At 30.5% G+C, this 21,806-nt stretch overlaps 1 protein-coding gene across 3 annotated transcripts in view; it reads right to left on the bottom strand.

Moving 5' to 3' along the window:
• The window catches only part of LOC142330405 (uncharacterized), a 146,761-nt gene that overhangs the window by 11,567 nt on the left and 113,388 nt on the right, over window positions 1–21,806 (bottom strand). The window contains exons 1-3 of one of the 3 annotated variants that reach the window (XM_075375630.1): window positions 19,974–20,454; window positions 18,502–18,575; window positions 5,834–6,120 (exon numbers count right to left, since the gene is read on the bottom strand). In XM_075375630.1, coding sequence (XP_075231745.1) covers window positions 5,834–6,015 — 182 coding nt within the window. In that variant the 5' untranslated portion in view covers window positions 6,016–6,120; window positions 18,502–18,575; window positions 19,974–20,454. Of the gene's footprint in view, window positions 1–5,833; window positions 6,121–18,501; window positions 18,576–19,973; window positions 20,455–21,806 lie in introns of those variants that run through there. The other 2 variants (XM_075375631.1, XM_075375628.1) reach the window with 2 other exon arrangements.

Below are 21,806 nucleotides of genomic sequence, written 5' to 3'. Positions count from 1 at the left end.
TTGTCTTAGGGATCTCAAGCGTTTTCAATCTTCTATGATTACAACAAAATCACGGATTTTTTCATCAATATTCCTTCTAGTTGTAACTTCAACAAGCTGTCTAAAATGTTCAAAATAATTACAAACTACTTGGAAAATTTGACAGAACTGGCTCAACAAAATATTTAACCGGTTTGGATTTTGTTTCCTGAGCAATTTTGCCTTTCAAAAAGTAATATTTGATCAACACGTGATATTCTCTTTTGTTAATTTATCACAAGTTACATAACTTTATTTACTCAAACGACTTCCAACAACAGAATTATGATTATATCTGACTGAAACTTGTATGCTTTTAGTGAATATCTGGGAAACTAAGAATGACCTCAACATGTCCTACGAGCTTCATCTGTTAAATGGGCTTATAACAAACATCCCTCATAATTGTAATCAATTAAAGTATTAATTGAAAAAAAGTAAATATTTTCTAAATTTAAGTAAGTTTTAACTAAAAAAAAAATCATTCCAAAGCCCATTTTAGTAATGAAACTGTTGACTCAACAGTATAGGACAGGGTCATTCACAAGATTACTTATTCTTCACTGAAATGGTCAGTAAAAAAAATTATTGAAAAACACTATGAAGAACTTCAACTTTTTTTGTATCAATTAAGCCTGGCTCCACATATAACAATCTGCCCAGAAACCTGGCAGGTAAAAAATGTATATATTTATGTAATTTGAAAGACTATTCTGGATATTATAATGAAAGAAATGTCATTCAAAATTATGGAATTTTAGTTTATGTGAATAAAATGTGTAAACAATCAAACAGAAATTGGTGACACTAGCACAATCGAAGTAAATATAAAATAGTTGTACGTAGAAATCTCAAAATCCTCTTTATATATAAATAACCAACCACAGACAATTTTTTTTTTAAATCTAGAAGGATATCTAGCTGAATTATCCAGACTATTGTAGCTGGTGACATAAATATAAATATTTGATCCCATGTCAGAACCTACCAGAACATAATGTATGGTGACTGATTTTTAAGATAAACCAACTACTTCATTAAAACTCCATTATCAGCTTAAAAAATCAAAACCGTATTTCTGAAAGCATACATTACAGACCATTACCTTTTAAATTCTTCAAATGCAAACAAGCATCGACAAAAAAAAATATAAAGTTCCAGAATCTTGTGAAAAGATTCAATATGTAGCTACATCAACTGGAGGAAAATTGGGACCTACTTACAAACCTACAAGCTACTGTTAACATCAATAAATAAGAAATTGTAGAAACATTTACACTACACTTACAAATAAAATCTCTTCAGCAACAACAAGCTCTACGGTGAAGGTTCAATGTAATAGTTTGATAAAAAAAAAAGAATGAATAACAAAAGATACTTGCAAATCTTTAGAATTAAGAGATAATATGAATAAAAGAGCAGTAAAAAATAACGATGTTGAATTAATGAAGAAATGGAAAGAGTAAACAAATAAATTAACTGAAATAATAAAACTAGCTCCTCAAATTTTGCAATAAAAAAACTACTGATAAGGAAAAACAGTAGCAAAGATCAAAATTTTTTTATGGGACACTGTAAATATGTTAATGGATAAACAAAAAACAACAGAAATAGTACACAAATAAATGTAAATAACAAAGGGAAATGGAGAGAAATTATGTGACGAGAATGAAATTTCCAAGAAATGAATAAATATTTTGGTAACACTGGGAAAAACTTAGCCGGCAAAATAAAAAATGGCCAATCACAGCCTAAAATTATGATAAATTCATATTTTTAAAACCAGAAATTCCAAATGAAATTAGTATTATTAAAAACCTTCAACCAACGAAAACACCTGGAGAGGACAAAATAACAAGCAATTAAATCTATTAGAGGATTTTCTCGTTAAGTCGCTAATTTAATAAATCTCACTCTCGAAATCGGTCATTTTCCCACAATTTTCAAAAAGGAAAAATTGGTACCTACTTACAAAGCAGGAGATAAAAGTGTAGTCTGAAACCATATACTATCTGCTGTCGATATTTTATAGATAAATATAATATGTTAAACAAAAAAATTTGGATTTAGCTAAAATTCTTCAACATTAGACACCATGGCAAAGTTAATGGAATTTGCACAAATAAATCCGTCATTAAATTAAGATAAAAGTTTCTCTGGCATTCTTAGTGGACCTCAGTAAAGCATTTGATACATTAGATTGCGACACTTTATTATAAAAACTGCACGGATTAAGTTTTAGAGGCTATGCGATAAGCTACTTAAAACTACCTTTCCAACAGAACAAAGACTCTGCATAAAATTTCAGCACTGAAATGGCAGTAGAGAATGTTGACCCCCAGGGCAGATACTGGCCCACTTTTAAGGTCAATGAATGTGCGACTGTAATCTCTTACACCAATTACGCAACTATCTTCTTTGAGACTCATCACTGGGATAAGTTAGTTGAAAAACTCAAAACAAATTTCAAAAATTCTAAATCGGCTCAAAGCAAATACACTCTCCGTAAATCGTAAATGATGAAAAGACTATATACATGCCACTCGGATACTACAAGGACTAGTATATATTCTTGCAAAGTAATAGTATGAGGGCTGTTTGTTTTTCAACCTCTGATCGTACATCTAAATAAACAAAAGATAGGCAGGAGCCAGGTCTGTGCATTGTGTGATTTCACCGCTCCCCCACCACAACTTTGCCGTTGCCAGCTCCATTGTATCAATCTGAGTCAAGATATGGGCAATTGAACATGGCCGTTACAATCGATCCCCCTGCCAAGTGAGAGATGTGAAGTGGAATACATTTTCTGCTAGCAGAAGGACGTAGCGCTGCTGAAATCCATGACAGAATAAGCCCAGCATATGGTGAAAACTTTATAAGTGATGGTAGTATACATGAATGGTGTAGTAAATTTAACAAAGGGCGAACAGACATCCATGATGTCCGTTCGCATTGAAGGTGGGCAAGGATGCAAGTCTGTCGCTACTGTACGCATGGTTGAGCAGGTTGATGATTTTGTCCATGACAAACAGAAGTTTATGATAAGTGAACTTTCTGCAGAAATTCCAGAAATTTCAAGGTCTTCTCTGTACACAATTGTCCCTAAGGACCATTAGAATGGGTGACACCATTCACTGCATTTTTCAGCGAATGGCGTCAGCCTTAATGCTTCTCATGCATTATCATAATGATGGGGAAGAATTTTTGAAGTCTATTGTTACTGGCGATGAGACCTAGATCTGGTATAATAATCCAGAAACCAAAGAACAATCTAAGTAGTGAATGCACACTTATTTTGAAAACAAGTGAAAAAAGTTCAAACAGACACTGTGCAACAGGAAAAAAAATGGCTACAGTTTTATGAGTCCATAAAAGTGTCTTGTTGGTGGACTTTATGGAGAAGAGGAAAACAATAACAAAGGAAGTTTATTGTGAATTTTTAAGTCACTTCCTCACCTAAGTTTAAGTCACCTTCTCAAACAACTCAAGTGGGAAGTTTTCGACCATTCATTGTATAGCACCTAGCGATTTTTATTTTTTTCAACAATTGAAGGCACGGTTGGGCAATCAACACTTCACCACCAATGAAGAACTTCAGGAGTGTGTCAAGCTGTACCTTACCTCACTAGCGGCAAACTTCTTTGAAGCGGGCAATCGAAAGCTAGTGTCACAATACAACAAAATGCTTCAATCGTTTTGGCAACTATGTAGAAAAATAAGTTAGATACTACTCAAATTTTAGTAGTAAAATCATTCAGTTATGTCTGTATCTTTTTTATAACCCATGGGAGGTTGAAAAAAAAAACAGCCTTCGTATACTACTGCATATAGGTATCACTATGCAGTGATCCTGCCTGCATCACTAAAAGTTAGAATAATCATCAATAACCCATTGAGTTTACTGAAAAGAGAAAATTCACAAAATATCTGGTATTTGTTAACAGACACTTGAAATAGAATCATTACATAGAATACCTGACAAAAAAGATATCGGCCATTTATTTTTTAAAAAATCAGAAATATCCTCAATGAGTGCTATCAGTATATTACAGAAAAATTTATTCTATTCTCCAATACAGCATTGTTGCCTGGAAAGGCATGAGAAACAATGTTCTCTTACTTCTGAAAGTGGTTCATATACAAATCATTAGAAGTATATACAAAAAAGATCGCATTTTCTCTATGAAGTAATTAAATGACGTATGCAGGCTGATCATCATAAGAATTATACAAAGTGTGATTGGACAGTTTTAAGACTGAGCTTGTAATTTCAAAATGGCAGTACTTACAGGATAATTTGATGGATCAGCTTTAAAGTAGCCCCATTCTGATTAAATACTGAACAATGGTATTTCCACTTTTGGAAGCATTCCTGAAAATTTTCTTTTTTAAGAAAAAAGAATCCTCTCTGTATTTGCCTGGATGTCTTCAATTAAGTCATATCACTTCCCTTTCAGAAAAAATTTCAATTTAGGAAGCAGGTAGAAGTCGACAGGGACTAATTCCGGGGAAGAGAGTCATTGTGAGGCATAAAAATTTGGAATTTTTCCAAAAATTCTGCAATCGAGAACATATGAAGAGCCAGTGGGTAGTCATGGTGAAGGATCCAATTCTTGTCTCGCCAGAGTGCAGACTTTTTCTACCATACATTTTTACGTGAAGAGGAAACCTTTTAGAGTATTCTTGGTCGACTGCCTGAACCCTAGGAACAAATTTGTGATGTATGATATCCTTACAATCAAAGATAACCACCGGCATTATCTTCACATTCAACTAACTGACTTTGTTGCAATTTTTCCAGTCACGGTGAACTAATTACCTTATTTAACTAATCTGGGTCAGTTTAGGCCTGATTAATCAGTTTTTGGGACATTTCAAGTCAGCATTGTTTCTGCTGGTCAGACAACAATTTCAGAATGAATTTTGCTGATACTTGATGCAGGTTCAAATCATCAGTTAAAATTTACTGAACTGTATAGCAACTTAAATTCAGAGTGCACTTAACAGCAAACTTTCACAATATTTCCAATTAGTTTTTGAAGTGGAAAGCCAGTTGGATCAGGATCATCTTTGAATTGTTTTACCACATAAAAACATTTGATCAGCTTGTACATTTATCCCCAGAAGCTGTTTTTTTGAATCCCCAGAAGCTATTTTTCAGCTGAGAACCAAAAACATGTTTTCACTCACCAACATGCCGCTCTCTACTGAACAAAGATATCATAGTGATCTTTTCAGGATGTTTCAAGGACTAAACAAGCTTCCCTTTCATATCCATGGACAAATCTATCCCTTCCTATTGAGCAGTGGTGGCACCTGTCTTAAAACTTTTCAATCAAACCTCTTATACTGTCCAGCAGAAATAAACAAGATTGCCTGTAATAATATGTGGAAAAATTACATCCAACCATTATACTATATATACTATAGATACAAAAAACAATATAGTATAGATTCCAAGAGCAATAAGGAAATTTTTAGATGAAACTTTTTCTTTACTGGACCAAAATATCTGAATATTCTGAATTGTAGAATGAGACAAGATATACAAGTAAATTTAGTCTTAATGTATTGAAGAAAACCAAAGAATTTCTATCCAAGTATAAAGACGTGTATCTAGTATAAGTATTGTTAATTATTTTATTATCAAACAAATAATATAGTTTTAGTCAACAGATCCAAGGACCTGTACTTAGGGTACTAATGGTACTTATCCAGAACCTATGTATTGTGTATTATTTAATTATCATATGTAATTTTTACCTCAATAAATTCAATTCATATAACTAACTAAAAATGTAAAATAAATACTTGCCTTTTTTCGGGAAGACTAATATCCATATTATTTAAATAACTATTACTAATATTATTATTTTTATGATTTCTATTAGCATTATGAATACTGTCATTTAAATAAAAATTATTATTATTATCTTTAACTCCACTCTTTAAAGGTAAATGATTCAATTTAGTAAGTTGCAACTGTTTCCAAGTCATATCACCGAGAAATGTTTGAATAGAATAAGTTACACCTTTCACTTGTTCAATATGACAAGATGTCACTTCACCTAAATTTAATATTGTGCCATCAGCTGGTGATACCTGAAAAATAAAATCTTATTACCAAATTACAGAATTTTATTTTAAATTTCAATTGATCAAAACAGATATTTGGTTCAGTATAATGAGGCTTTCATTCTACAATAATTAAAAGTATGTGAAAGTCTATTTTTACGTTTATAAAGATGTTATAAATAAGACGAAAATGAACTTACCTCAAAAGATACTATATTTAATTTCTTTTATGACCTTTTTTCTTTGTCATAAATTAAAAGCCACAGATGTCATAATTACAACTAAGCCAGCTATCAAGAGGTGTGTACAAATTTAAAACTTCACAATTTTCAAAATTTACCTGTTCATTCAGAAACTAGTAAATAAATCTTTTCCTCTGTTCGATACATAATGCAAGAGGTTATCTCTAAAGTAAAGATTATTTCATTGTAAAAAAATTTATTCTGAAAACTTTATAACTTTTTTTTATTTCTCTTAAACTACATACCTTATACTACTTCTCTATATAATTGCCAAATGAATTAAGACATTTATCATAACAATACACCAGCTTCAATACACCCTCAATTTATATTTAATTTTTACGGTTTGATTGCAGTTAGTGCATCAGTCCATATGTGTAATACTTGTATGAGTTTTGTGCATTAATAAAATAATCATAAATTAAAGATTCGATTATAAAAATGTTATTAATTGCACGCATAATCCTTATAAAAAAATAAAATAATAAATTTAGACGTTACATCAAAAATATTGATGTAATGAAAGTCTGGGACGTTCGATTCTCGATCTTAAAAAAAGAATGACAAGTTGAAAGTCGCGATTTCGATTCTCGGTTTCAGCACAAAATTACGTGCTAAATGTTAATAAATATTAAATAACGTTAAACAAAACACAGTTTTATTTTATTTAACAGTTTCGTTCAAAAGTACTGTGCATAAAATTAAAAAAAAAAGAAGTAAAATAAAAAGGCCGGAGAGTGTGAGAAAGTAATGAACCGAACGGCTTTATTTTATTCAGTATTGTAAATTCGTTAATTATGAATTTTGTTAAAATGCGCTTTACGCACATGTGCGTGTACGGGACGGCAGCTGCAGTTTAACCTTGGACACAGCTGTTGTATGATAGAGAAGGTTAATAACCTCTCATAGCAACAGGATTGTAGACAGCACGTCGCCAAGTTATCTCGCACTAAATTAAACTAATATTTTTTACCGGTTCTTTTTTTTATTAATTTATTTTACTCGAATTGACAACATACAATGTATCTACATTTTTTTTCTTTTCGTCAGGGTCAACCGTTACGTATTACTTCACAGGATGAGATGAAATGATAATTTTGTCGCGTGTGAAAATGCCATGCCCGACCGGGATTCGTACCCGGGATCTCAGGATAAAAGGCCAAGACATTACCGTTCACGCCACGGATGCCGCAAACGTTACTTACTACTCAAGCATTTTTTTACATTATTTTTTTTTCACGTTTGAATTTTGATAAAAATGTAAGATAATGCCAAGCGTAAACGGAAATCGAACCCAGAATTATTTACTGTACAAAAGGAACGGAATTCAGACGAAGTTCAGATGAAATGTCACCCTCAATGTTTTAACAATATATATGATCAAGAGTTATATAAAAATAATGTGTGTGTGTATGTGTGTGTGCGCGCGCGCGCGTCCTCCATTATTCTTTAATTACGCAACAGCCTCAAAACTTAACAAAATATTTTTTGTACGTCGCAGATTCATTCTTTTGATTTCATCGACCCAAAAATGTAAGGGAAGATTATTTTTTACAGGAAATTTACTGCATTAGAACTGTCAGGTCAATCGAAGCGCTTAACAGTCAACAGATAATACGTTTTACAATGGCAACAAGACACAATTTTCTGCTTATTTTTTTAGTCCTACCATTCTGGTTGACAAAAAAATGTACATTTCATTTTACTTTATTAGATTAAATGTATCACGTAACCGACTTATATCCGAAAGGTTCTGGATACGAATCCCGTTAATTTTTTACGTACGAAAATATTTATCTACCTCACTGTCATATTAAAAAAAAAAAAAACAAGAATTTTAAGTTTGGTCATGAGCCTGTAGGGGTTAAACGAAGAAATAAGCATCGACTTATATAATAATATAATAATAGAAATGTGTTAAACATCGCCATGTACGGAATCCAGTCAGTTTTCCCTTTCTTATTGGACGTGAATACATTCGCATAAGAAACTTTATCGAGTTGCATTCTTTCTTTACTGTCTATCCGAACTCGAGATACTAATTTTTATATAAAAATAACAAAATGGCCGACAGGGGGAGAAAGAAGGAAAAATCGTCATTTTTTCAAAGGATATTTTTTGTTTACGAAAATGTATAGCCAGCCCACCATCTTAGAAACACTATACATACATACATATATATATATATATATATATATATATATATATATATGTGTGTGTGTGTGTGTGTGTATATTTATAAACTTTTGAACTGACGATGGTTTTAGGGTCTGGAGAATGTGAAATGCGAAAATATGTCGAAATTTTCCGGAATTCTAATCATATATCCATTACAATAAGTAGCGTTCTTATAAAATCTAGTTAAAACATTAGATTGTCCAAAACTATAATGAAATAAATTATTTTGTAATTTGGGGGGTTTACCCATTTACAACCCCTTAAAATTAGATAATTCATTCGGTTAAAAATCATTTCGAATGGACTTACATGCAAGTGGAGATTCACTTTCATTATCACTGCAAGTTGAATAACATTGTGTGGCCAAATATGAAGCGCAAGTGGTCCCATACTGTTACCATGCATAATGCGTAGTGTTTTATCTCCTGATCTGGAGAATCACGCCAAAGTATACATTGTAAATTGGAATCGCTAGATTTAACTAATATTGACAATACATTTTAGCTATGTCAGAAGTAATGATGTAATTACTGACTTTCAATCTAAGCAATATGGAAATTAAATTTTATTGAACTACAGGTCCTAGAGTATTGTTGACGGATAAACCATCAGTGGTTTTTCGCTGAACCGTCAGACAACTCGAATGTTAGTAGTTAAACTTGATGGTTTAAATAATGGATGGTGAGGTAAATAACATACATTCGATTTGTTTATTAACAAATCATTGGAGTTGAGTAGTGATAAATGATATAAATCTAAATATTTTTGTTTGAAAGCGGAATGTTTAAGGTTGGAAAAGTTGTTTAGCGTTCTTTCCAAAGATAAAAATCTATTTTTAGTATAGACAAAGGAATCGCCTAGTTGAATGTTAATACTCTTGTGTGGTAGTGACACAACAAATTTGCTGTGATTATTTCGAATAGTATTGGTTTGAAAATGTTTTTCACATGTTGAGGTTTCATTTCCTGAAGTGAAGCATCAGTATTAATTTCCAGAAATTCTTGAGTGTAGTAGATCCTCACATAAAATTTTTATGAGCGTTTCGTACAAGAAAAGATGCAACATTATTGTTGCCCTCACTGTTATTAGGAAGACGACCACCTATTATATATCCTAATTTAGTTTCCTATATAATAGAATATCTGAAAATATAAATGAATTTCCCAGAAAGAATAAATAGATTTGAGCTCCCCAATCGGTACGTCAATGTTATTTGGTATTTTGAAATTGGGTACAGCCAGAAATATATTATGAGGTAATTTGAAGTGAGAAATGTAAAATACAAATGAAGGGAGGCTGTCAATAATATCTGGTAAAACAACGCATTTTACTTGAACAAAATGTTTCTATAATGTGAATGTAACACTGTATTTAGACTAAACTAATAAATTATTTATGCCTGAAATGAGTAGATTATTTTTATTAAGTTTAAGATCTAATTTGCGGGCAAAACTAAATGAAACAAATTTGCTTGCGAACCAGAATCTAACAGTAATCTACATGAATACGAATTACGATGTATATCAGTAGTATTTATACACAGCTGTTGACAGAATTACATTTTCATTTGACTGATTTTTAATCAAACAATAAGTTATACTTTCAAGTTTATTGCCATCAACCTTAAAATGTTAATGTTGTTCATATGAACAAGCGTATAGTGTTTCTTATCACAAATCTTACAGACTCTTTAAACAACATTGATTAATATATACACTGACCTTTACATAAATAATTAAACAACAATTATTTGCCAAAAAGTTTTTACAATTATCTATGGACAAATTTTAAAATTTCTTACATTGTTTTATAATGATTTGATTAACAAAATGAGCATTGATACAAATTGGATTTTACATAATAACAAACATTATGACTTTTGTATTGTTTATTAGGATTTAAATCATTTGGTTAAAGATCTGTATGTATTTTATGATGTATTCACTTGCGTGTTTGAAATGGATAGATTAATATTTTCTAAAAGTTTTCATCTAGAATAAAGAAATTCAATGAAGTCTGTAAAGGTGGATAACCTCTCACTTGACAACCTTTCTTTCCATAATCTTGAGGTGTTATGATCCAGTTTAGATGTTAAAAACTGAACTACGATAAATTCATATGTATTAATAGGAAGTTTCATCGCTTTAAGTGAGTTCATGTTTGATGATATTTCATTAATAAAATTGGAGAAGTATCTACAGATTCTTTTTTTACAGAACCTGATTTTAAAATGCTTTCAGCATTATGAAAAGCAATTACATATTTATTGTCAAACCGCACCTTTAATAATTCTGGAGCAACAAGATAATTTTCATTTTCTATTGGAAGATCTTTAATAATAGCTAGAGTTTGATTTTTTAAAGAATGCAAATAGTGTCATTTTTGAATGTTAGTTAAATCATCGCTATTACGAATTAAATTAATAAACACAAGATATATTAATATAACACTGTCATTCTAAGACATTACCTTTAAATATTGGTATATTTATAGGTTGTAACTGAGTTTGTTTAAATGATGTATTTGTACTAACTTCTTGATTAGATGATTTTTGATTAATATTATTTATTAAATGTTGCAATTTGCATTCTACAGTACGCTAGTTTTCCTTGACCTGTTCTTGATGCAATGATAAAACATCATCGTCATAATCTAATTCAAGTTTTGATTGAACGAGGTCATATTTGCATTGTAAATCAAGATTCCTTAATTTAATTTACAAGGCATGACTATCACCTTGTGATGGATCAAATTTGTCAGTAAATGTGGCAATTCTAGTTATAGAGGCCTTTATTGACCCCCTTTGTTTAATTAATTGTTCCTTTTCCATAATAGTGATTTAAATTAATATAAATTATTGATAATGTAAATTAAATGTGAAATAATTTAAGAAAGATCTTACATAAATGATATAAAATTAAGACACTGTGAATCCCTTTATGCAGTAGATTTTTGAATATGAAGATTCTTAAATAATTTTTGAGTTCTTTTGATTATAATTATTTTATTGTAATTGTAAATATCATTTATACGTATAACATTAATAACTTAGAGACTTGTAATAGTCTCTTAGAAGACTGGAATAGGACCGAATGAAGCGAGGAGATTGCTTATATACTGTGTATGGAACCGCTGAATCGTCAGGAGCCGAGTGTATCTGAAAGGAGCTGTGTAACCTGTAGAGCCGAGTGATGCTGACAGGAGCTGAGTGCATCCAAAAGGAGCTGTGTGAACTGTATGGACCCGCTGAATCATCAGGAGCCGGATGCGACCGAAAGAAGCCAAAGATCTTTAAATTTTAAAAGTCTTCATGAATGAAACCTAAGACTATGAGTTAATTTTTCTTCTTAATTTTTAAACTTCTGTTTTTTAATTAGAACAAAAGAATATTCCATAATAATTTTACTATAAGATGAAAGAGAATAATGAAAATACAAGATATATTGTAATTCCGATGAGTGATGTTAGAAATCGGTTTGACCAGGAATTGTGATTTACCGTTTACATAAATTTATACAGAATGTTTATACGATGTTGAGCCGGCTATACGTTTTTGATTCTACTTTAAAAACTAAACAAAAAATATCCATAGGAAAAATGGTAATTTCTTCTTTGTTCTTCCCCATCTGTAATTTTCTTACTTTTATAAAAAAATTTATATCTCAAGTTCAGATCTAAGAATCACATCGTTATTTGGTAAAAGTCTTGGTAATAAAAGTTTTAAAATTAGCAAAAAATCAGGACTTAAATACCTTAACAAATTACAAAATGTTACAAAATCAAAAAATGTTAATTTTTTGATCCGTTACATAAATATAAGGTTCTCCATAAATATAAGTTTTATCAAAATGTATGTTATTAAGCCTTTTATTTTTTTTAAATCGGTTAAAAAATAGCCGAGTTATGGCAGACAATTGAAGTTGTAATTTTGTGTCTGTTTTCATGTCCTCCACTTTATGTTCAATTCGATTAAATATTAATTGTTTTTATTTATTGTTAATATTGTATTGTAAATTAGTATCAAATTAAATAATAATTTTACGATAGACCTATTATCTTTTCACGAGCACAGTATAAGTATATCGTACGCGTTATAATACAGGGAATATTTATTTAGACGCGCTACAAATGTACGTTTACCCGGAAATCGACCGAATCGAACAACAAAGTAACGTTGCTGTAATGTTTCAACAAGATGATGCGCTCTCGCACTTTACCTAGGCGTTCGACGGGGCCTTTCGATGAAAAATTTCCTAATCGTTGAGTCGGTCGAGCCGGTCTTTTGCTTTGGCCTGCGAGAAACCCGTATTTGACACCCCTAGACTTTTTTCTACGGGGATACGTTAAAAACAATCGTCTTTTTTGGGGTGGGGTTGTGATTTTGCAATTATTGTTATTTTTTAATCGTTAACAAATGCGCCTAAGAAAAATATGGCGAAATTCCCCATAAAGTGACGAAATCGCCTGTGATTAGACAGAATCTGGAGATATTGAGGGCAACCTTGTTCTACAGACTCATTCCGCTGACCTTTTGCGCTGAAAATGTAATGACATCAATGCTCCATATATAAAAGTAATCTGACCACGTTTGGTCAAAATCGGTTCAGTAGTTCTTGAGATATAAAGTGATTTAGAGGCCAACCCCACACACACACACATAATCTTAACATACGAAAAATTTCCAGGGTGTCAAAACGTCAAGATCCGGTGAAAACCACATATGCCCAAATTGGACCGATACAATACTTTCCCTTCTATACCTATAGCGCTATCTAGACGGGAAAGTAAAAATGGAGATATATATGATTTATTGGATATCTTCCTTTGAAGAAATAATATCGCTGATTTTCCTGATGGTATGGTAGCAAGACTGCCTTTTAACCAGAGATTTCGAGTTTTAATTATAGATACTAAATTTTTTAACAGTGTTCGTCAGTCAGATCTTGCGATAACGGCCTCAGAAGCGGTGTAAACGATTCCTGTTGGCGCGTTAAAATATCGACTTTTTGAAATATAAATTTTCTTTTGTTATTTATTAATTAGCTTTTATCTCGATTAATTTTTAATTATATTCTTGCATTTTATATGAGAATAAAGTTAACGCGTCAAATTAAAACAGATATCACGCAAGGCTAACCCTAGCGTTTTTGCCGCCGTAGGCAAACCCCAAAAATCCCGCCACCGCTAAGCTTCAAAAAAAGTTTAAAATTAAAAAAAAAACAGAATTATAAAAGAACTATGTTAACCAGAAAAATGACATATAATTGAATTAAGACAATAATACTAACACAGATTTACGGAAAATTGTTTTATTGAAAAAAAAACTACATTTTTAACGAGTTAACGACAACTAAAACAAGTACCTACTATTTTCAGAGACGATTTAAATATACTTTTAAAAAAATAAACAAAACTACTAATAAATAGTAAATAATATTATTTTCTACATTGAAGTAATCGAAATATATTTTTGCGGGTAGCTATTTTTTTTGCGATCTAATTCAGGCGGCTTTGTCGCTACTAAATTTTGCCGCCGTAGGCATCGCCTACCTTGCCTACCGCCAAGGGCCGGCCCTGAAACGTGAAAAAATATTAATATTACCGTTTATCGAAGAACAGAATGAATTTTTCCAAACGTAGTTTACAGAAGTATACTTAGAAAAAACAACTTTTTTTCAGAACTTTGAAAGTTTGCTTAGTGATATTACAGATATTACAATAGAAAATAACTCTCACTGTTTGAAAACCTACTTAAATATATGCCGTCACAAATTTGAGTATACAATTAAATTGTAGTCTGTTCTACATTTCACTGTATCAAGCAAGTTGGACATGTTCGACAAACAAAAACAACACAAAACAGAATAAACCTTTGTAAACCATCTCGTGGAAACTGAATTCTTACATAAAGTTACCGACACGCCGTGCAAATCCTAACTTTTTTAAATACGGATAATATTTTTAAAAAATATTAATATTACCGTTTATCGAAGAACAGAATGAATTTTTCCAAACGTAGTTTACAGAAGTATACTTAGAAAAAACAACTTTTTTTTCAGAACTTTGAAAGTTTGCTTAGTGATATTACAGATATTACAATAGAAAATAACTCTCACTGTTTGAAAACCTACTTAAATATATGCCGTCACAAATTTGAGTATACAATTAAATTGTAGTCTGTTCTACATTTCACTGTATCAAGCAAGTTGGACATGTTCGACAAACAAAAACAACACAAAACAGAATAAACCTTTGTAAACCATCTCGTGGAAACTGAATTCTTACATAAAGTTACCGACACGCCGTGCAAATCCTAACTTTTTTAAATACGGATAAAGTTTGCGTGATCCACTTCTCAGTAAGAAATATATAAATATAAATATAATTGTCAAAAATAGTAAAATTTCTGTTATACATAATGTAAAATGTTTGGACCGTCTAATTAGATAATAAATTTTCATTAGAATTATTATTCTAATGAAAATTTGACCCACTGTAAATTAAATCGGGTTATTACCCGATTTCATTTACAGTGGGTCAAATCACACTGTGTTGCTTTGAAATATTTTATTAAACGCTAATCTTTCATCATCGTTATCTAACGATAACGATGATAGGGTATACATAAACGTAATATAATACTATGTTTTGTGATTACTTGAAAAAGTAAAAAAAAATATATACTAAAATAGACTATCAGAACTTCGTTTTGTACCGGTAAATGTGATTCGTGTAAATTATTTCGTAAATTAAAAATTCTGATGTTTCCGTGCATTTATATTTATGAATGTATAACATTTGCAAAGAAGTAAATGTTATTTATTATTTTAATAAAAATTAAAAAGCGAAAATTGTAATTATCTGGTAACAAATTAACAAGCGATTTTCCCTTTGCAAGCGTGCATTTACGAGTGAATTCTTGTATTACTGATGAACCTATGTTGTACACATGTAGTTCTATCAAGACGGAACATTAGATTTGATTAAATTAAATAAAAAGCTTTATCAACCCCTCGTGTATCGTCGGTATATTAATTTAATCTAGTTTTGAAGGTACAGTTTTATTTAATTTATTGTAAATACATCGATTGCGATATATTATTAAAATACATTTAAAAAAATCCAGATTGCGATTAAAACAAAATGTTTATAAATAAATGTAATAAAATATTTTTTTATGCTAATAAATAAAAAAACAAAATAGTTCAATAGCCGATGACAAATATAATTTATAAAATTCTATCGGTCATAGCTGATAGAGGACTATTTTACTAAGACGAATTTTAGAGATAATTATTTTTTTGTTTGATTTTTTGATGACGCGCCAAAAGAAAAGAATTGTCAGTCGGTTACTAATGCCAGGGTGGAGTGATACAGTGAGGGGAATCACCCCCCTCACTGACCCGCTGCGCCTCTGTCGCGCTGTCCCTCTGTTAAACACGAACAACAGAACGGCCAGCTGTCTTCCTCCGCGTCTGATTGGCTACCGTCGGACAGTACTGATCACGCCATGGTACAATTCAAATACAACCGCTAACGTAACGGTCATCACTTCTAAACGAGTAACAAAGTTAATAGCATCACTATTTCTTATATAGACGTTCGATATAATTAAATTAAATCAAGATTAGTCCATTATTTTATATCGATTACATTTTATTTAAAATAATATTAATAATTTCCTTTAATTTTAATAAATACATTAAAAATATTACGATAAAATATATTCGTTTTGTAAACTAAAAAAAAATTTAACAATAAATTATAACAGATCAAATTTCTCCTGTTTTATTTACAATACGACCTCGTAATATCCTACACGTGTAGTTTAACGAGCGAGGAATAATAGAATCAAACCCGAGCCCAGCTTTTTTAGAAGCAACTATATCGACTGAACGGCCAGTTTTTAATATGATTGTTATAAACTTACTTTGAAATAAAGCATGTAAGGATAAAAAAAAATAATCAGTAAAACTTATAATTAAATCGATTATTTATGTTTCTAATAAATAAGTAACGGCCAGATAAATACAATGTTGCGTTACACGCTATAAACAACCTACATTCCTACATTTATGCAATTCTTTAATGTTTATAAGAACATAAAATATAATGTTATTTAATAGATCAACAAACATCAACTAAACCGTTTGCCGACCGACCTCCTAAGTAAGAAGCTTCGTCCGGGAGGTCCCGGGTTCGAATCTTAGACACGGTTGGAATTTTTAATTTAATTTATATTATTGACTCGTTTAAATATTTATCAAAATATGAATTTATATTACAGAATATAAGGTATATGTTTAGTGAAGGCTGTTTGTTCAGTTTTTAGTCAAGGTCGCAGACACAACGTTGTTCGAAAAAAAACAACGCATTAAACGGACTAGGTTTTGTCAACAAATCAGTGAATGGTGTTATAAACAACATAACCCAAGCTTGTTTATTATTACAATTCTGACCTGTGTGCGATGCCGTTACCAGCTGTCGCCAGTCTGTTCTCTGTGTGCGTTGGGTGTGTTAGTGGGCGCGATGAAAATGATGATAGAAAATCGGGCCGCAAATACTGAAAGATTGATAAACGCTATATTAACCCACTATATTATACCCTCCATCGCATTATTTAATCGCGTACTATTTTTCTTAATATTAAATATTATTATTCAAATTTCTTACAGTTTGTGTAAAAAAATAATTTTCTATTTTGTTTTTGTATTGAAGTAAAAATACTTGTAAAACACGAGACTAATTGTAAGCGCTAAAAATAAAGTTATAAACAAATGCATTTTTCATCGACGTAATCATTTTTTTCGTAGTAAATTATGTATTAAATCTAAGCGTATGTTTTCTATTTTTCAAGTGCAGTAAAGTATAAAAAACCGTTTCAATATAAAATGATTTTCATTATTATTACTATTATCTCATCATCATCATCATCAGCCCCCTTAGCTTCCCCCGAAAAAACTCGTGCCTCTCTGTCTGTCTGTGTATGTGTGTGCGTGTAAAATCTCTCAGTCACTCTCTCTCTCGCTGTGTGTGCGTGTGATCGTTATTTTTCTCATCACGGTCTGTCCTCTCAAACAGAAAGAAAAGAAAATTCGGTAACCTAACTTGTGTATATTAAGACAAAAATAAAGCAAATTTTTTAATTAATTTAAATGGGTTAATTGAGTATTTGTTTTTCTAACGCGAAAGATAGTAACAATTTTTAAAAAAAAAAAAAATTAAAATGAGACATGATAATATTTAGTTGCATGCCACTAATGAACACTAACATTTTAGCCGAGCGGTAGCGTCTCGGTCTTTCCTACGGGTAGCGTCCCGGGTTCGAATCCCGGTCAGGCATGGCATTTTCACAGTCTACAAAATTCAAATTTGTATAATTTTATTCTATCCTCTGAAGCAATACCTAATGTTGGTCTCAGAGGCTAAAAAAAATCTGATGAGGACATCACTGTCTTCATTTTTTACGCCTATTAAATTACATATACGCATTTTTTTTTTTTTTTTAATGAAAAGTACATAAAATTTTATTTCATTAACTTCTGATATTTTTTCATTTAAAAAATGTTTTTTTATTGTTATTGAATTATAATTTATTGTAATTTTTTTTTAAACAGATGTTAATAATTATTAATAAATCAATATATTTAAATTAAAAAAAAAGAGATGAAGTCTGATTCGAACCTAGGTGCCTTCCTCTTGTAAGATCCAAATAATTCATTAATTAAAATTTTATTTGGCTATAACTCTGGAACCGATGAAAATAATTATCACTTATATCGTTGAAAAACTCTCAATGAGGTTTTATTATTGCGATTAAGAAAAAGTCCAGGATCCAAATTTTTTTGGATTTTGGGCTGTTTTGGACACTTTTAGCCCGGTGGATTGCAATCAAAAGGGAGGTGCAAAACTAGATGTTATAACAGTCTTAAATCCAAAATTTCAACATGCTACGGCTAATCGTTTTTAAGTTATGCGAGATACATACGTACGTAAAGACGTCACGTCGAAACTAGTCAAAATGGATTCAGGAACGGTCAAGATGGATATTTCCGTTGAAATCTGAAAAACGAAATTTTTCGCGATCACAATACTTTCTTTACTTCGTACAATTAAGTTTAAAAAAAAAAAATTAAATTTTTTGTGCTATATGACAGCTAATTGGTATATAAGAAAAAAGTTTAACTTAAAATGTCTAAACGAAGGTAGATTAGTTCACACATTATTTAATCTTAGTATTATTAATAAATAAATAGATCTCATCTCTCTCTCACTGTGTGTGTGTGTGTGTTTGGGCGCGTGCGTATTTGTATTGTAGATTTGCTTACAGTAAACGTTGTAATCGGCTAAGTTAGATAAATTTATAATTAGTGTAATCGTATCATTACCCCCTTACATACCACTTGTTAATCTTTTTTATAATCTATAATAATTTGCGGTTCAGTTTAGTTGTGGAAAATTTTTCAGATACTAACCTGGAATCCCAAGACTTTGGTTTAAGATTTAGTAAGCAAAGCACGTTTTCTGTGGCACTGAAGCGGCAACATTACATTTTTTATTGTTAATTATATTTACCAAAAAAAAAAGTATAAAAGCAAGCACGCGAATGTGCTTTTGTATACGTGCAATCATTATGTTTACGTGCGCGGTTGTAATTATATATAATAAATTGAATATTAGATAAAATTAAATAATTGAAAGCCTCATAATTACCCGTTTATGTACCGTTAGCTATGTTTTTTAGCTAACACATACAGGCGAATTTTAAAAGTCGTTTTCATTTATTATGTTGTACAATTTGTAAGTTATCACGGTGAAAAAAAAGTCAGAACAAAAATTTTGGCTAAATTTTGTCGAATAAAAAAATTAATAATAAATCTGACCGTCTAACGTAAAAACCGACCGTTTCGATCTGCAGAACACATCAATATAAATTTCAAGAAAAGTGTGAAAATATTTGTAAAGTATTTCACGGTGACAATAAAAGGAAATTTACCTTCCTAAAATAGATAGCTAAATTATTAATCACCAAATGCAGACACAGGTAAAACAATTTGTTAACAGAAACGTAAATTTTTCAAAACAAAAAACAGAACTTCAATAAAATATTGATATCCGAAATAATAAGTAGCAATTATTAGAGCACATTAAATAAAAATAAATTTAGTATACAAAAAAATGAGCAACCCCTTTTCTAGTGTAACGGTACTTACTTGAAAGCAAATTATTTTTATAAAGTAATCTACGTATATAAATTTTATTTAATTTAAATTAAAATAACAAGAATAAAAATATATTTCGCTAAGCTAAAAATAATCATTTTTGCCAAACAAAATTTGCAAATGATGAAACGTTCATTAAATTCCCATAATTCCTGCTAATGAGTTAACCTTTTGTAATTAATCACATTATTTGTGTACTATTTTGCTTATTACAAAATATTTTATTGAAAGAACTTACCTAATTTACATGTAGAATTCTTCTCTAAATGGTCGTTTAGATTCGTGTAAAACACTACTATATATACTGAAAACAAATAACGTATAAGTAAACAAAATTTGATACGGTTTTAAAAACACCATTAGATCGGAAAGAAATAAATATCATTTATTGTACATGACAACGTTAATCGTACGTTAATACTACTTATATTAGATTAATAAGTTATCAGAAAGAAAATATTAGATAATATTACAATCTAAGTTTTCTTTATTTTTACTACATCGCTGTATATAATGGAAGCAGCTAATAAATAATATAAACAAATATAATTTTTCATGAACGTAATAAATATTTTGACACACGCAGTTGTTTTGACTAATTGTAGCCGAACCAAGTTGAAGGACGAAATAGTCGGATACAGTCACAGCAATTACGCTTCCTGAACAATTCTATCTGTACACTCCCTTTTACATACACCAACACGTACAAGTTAACGCAGTTAGTAAATTTTTTTCTCCGCTCTATCCGTAGTTCAGAACCCATCTTTTTATTTTATTCTGTTAGGTTTTTTTTACTATTATTTTCTTATTAATCTGCATAATTAATTTTAATTTTCTAATTAATGTTTTTATATTAAAATATTTTTAAACTTTTTTTAATATAATATATTTAAAAATGTATTTTTTAAATGTAATTAATAATTTTTTCACAAAAAAAAAACAAAAGGATTGATTTCTAACAGACATTCGATTTGGTTTGCTTTAATTCTTATTTTCAATTAGAATCGCATTATCTTAACTGAATTTCAATGGTTTTCTGAGAAAAAGAAATTTTGACTATAAAAAAGTAATCGGGTTTATTTAACTATGTTGCTTTCCAACCTGTTAACTGCCATCTGTGATCGGAATTAAGTAACGTTTAATGATTTTACAGTCTAGGAACTCTATAACCGTATTTAAAAATATATAAAGTTTCATATCATTAGTAAATATCCTCGATGAATCGGGAGCTAAATTAGACGGTTCTGAAACTTCTTCAAGGTTTGTTATTTCAAAAACAAAACGTTAAATTTTTCAACGAATAAAACCTATCTATATTTAATTTATTCTGCAGTAAAAAGATTACGTACATATGACAATCTGCCATCGTTTAAAACACACACGCACACACACACAAGATTTTATTAACCGGGGTACATACGGGTGTATGTACGCTCTTACACACCCATTCGATTTAGATATTGTAGACGGGCCGAACCGTGAAATTTAGAGATAATACTAATCATTCATTACCTCCTTGCGTACTGTTCGTGGTTTCTATAATTTAAAAGATGCGGTTCTGTTATTTTTCTTTTTGAGAAGATGACTGTTCGTCTTCTCAAAAAGAAGCAAATCTTTTGTTCATCTTCTCAAAAAAAAACTGCAGTTCCAGATATCGATCGAATCTGGAACTTTTAGTCTAGCAGGTAAGGTAGCTAGCGCTACCTTTTCTCTAATAGCATGTAGTTCATGTTACATCTAAAAAAGAAAAGATTAATAATACAATTTTTTTTTAATTCCTGATTGATATTTAAAAAAAATATAGTAACACTTAATAACAAAATTGTACGTGCACGCGCGTGGGGGTCCGTATTTACATGTAGTATATATATATTTTTTTTTTTTTGAGGGCGAAAAACGGTTGAACGTTATCATCGCCCGGATATACTATATATTGAGCTTGATTACGTATATAAACTGATTATACGTATTTAAATAATAAGTAAAAATCTCGTTATAACCCCTTTGTGTACGGTTGGCTGTTGTTGTAATATGTCCATTTATAGTTTTAAGCGAAAATTTATTCTCTTTA

Source organism: Lycorma delicatula, chromosome 9, assembly GCF_047948215.1.
Source record: "Lycorma delicatula isolate Av1 chromosome 9, ASM4794821v1, whole genome shotgun sequence".
Taxonomy (NCBI): Eukaryota; Metazoa; Arthropoda; class Insecta; order Hemiptera; family Fulgoridae; genus Lycorma; species Lycorma delicatula.
The sequence above is the reverse complement of the archived record's forward strand: the minus strand, read 5'-3'. Positions and strand labels throughout refer to the sequence as shown.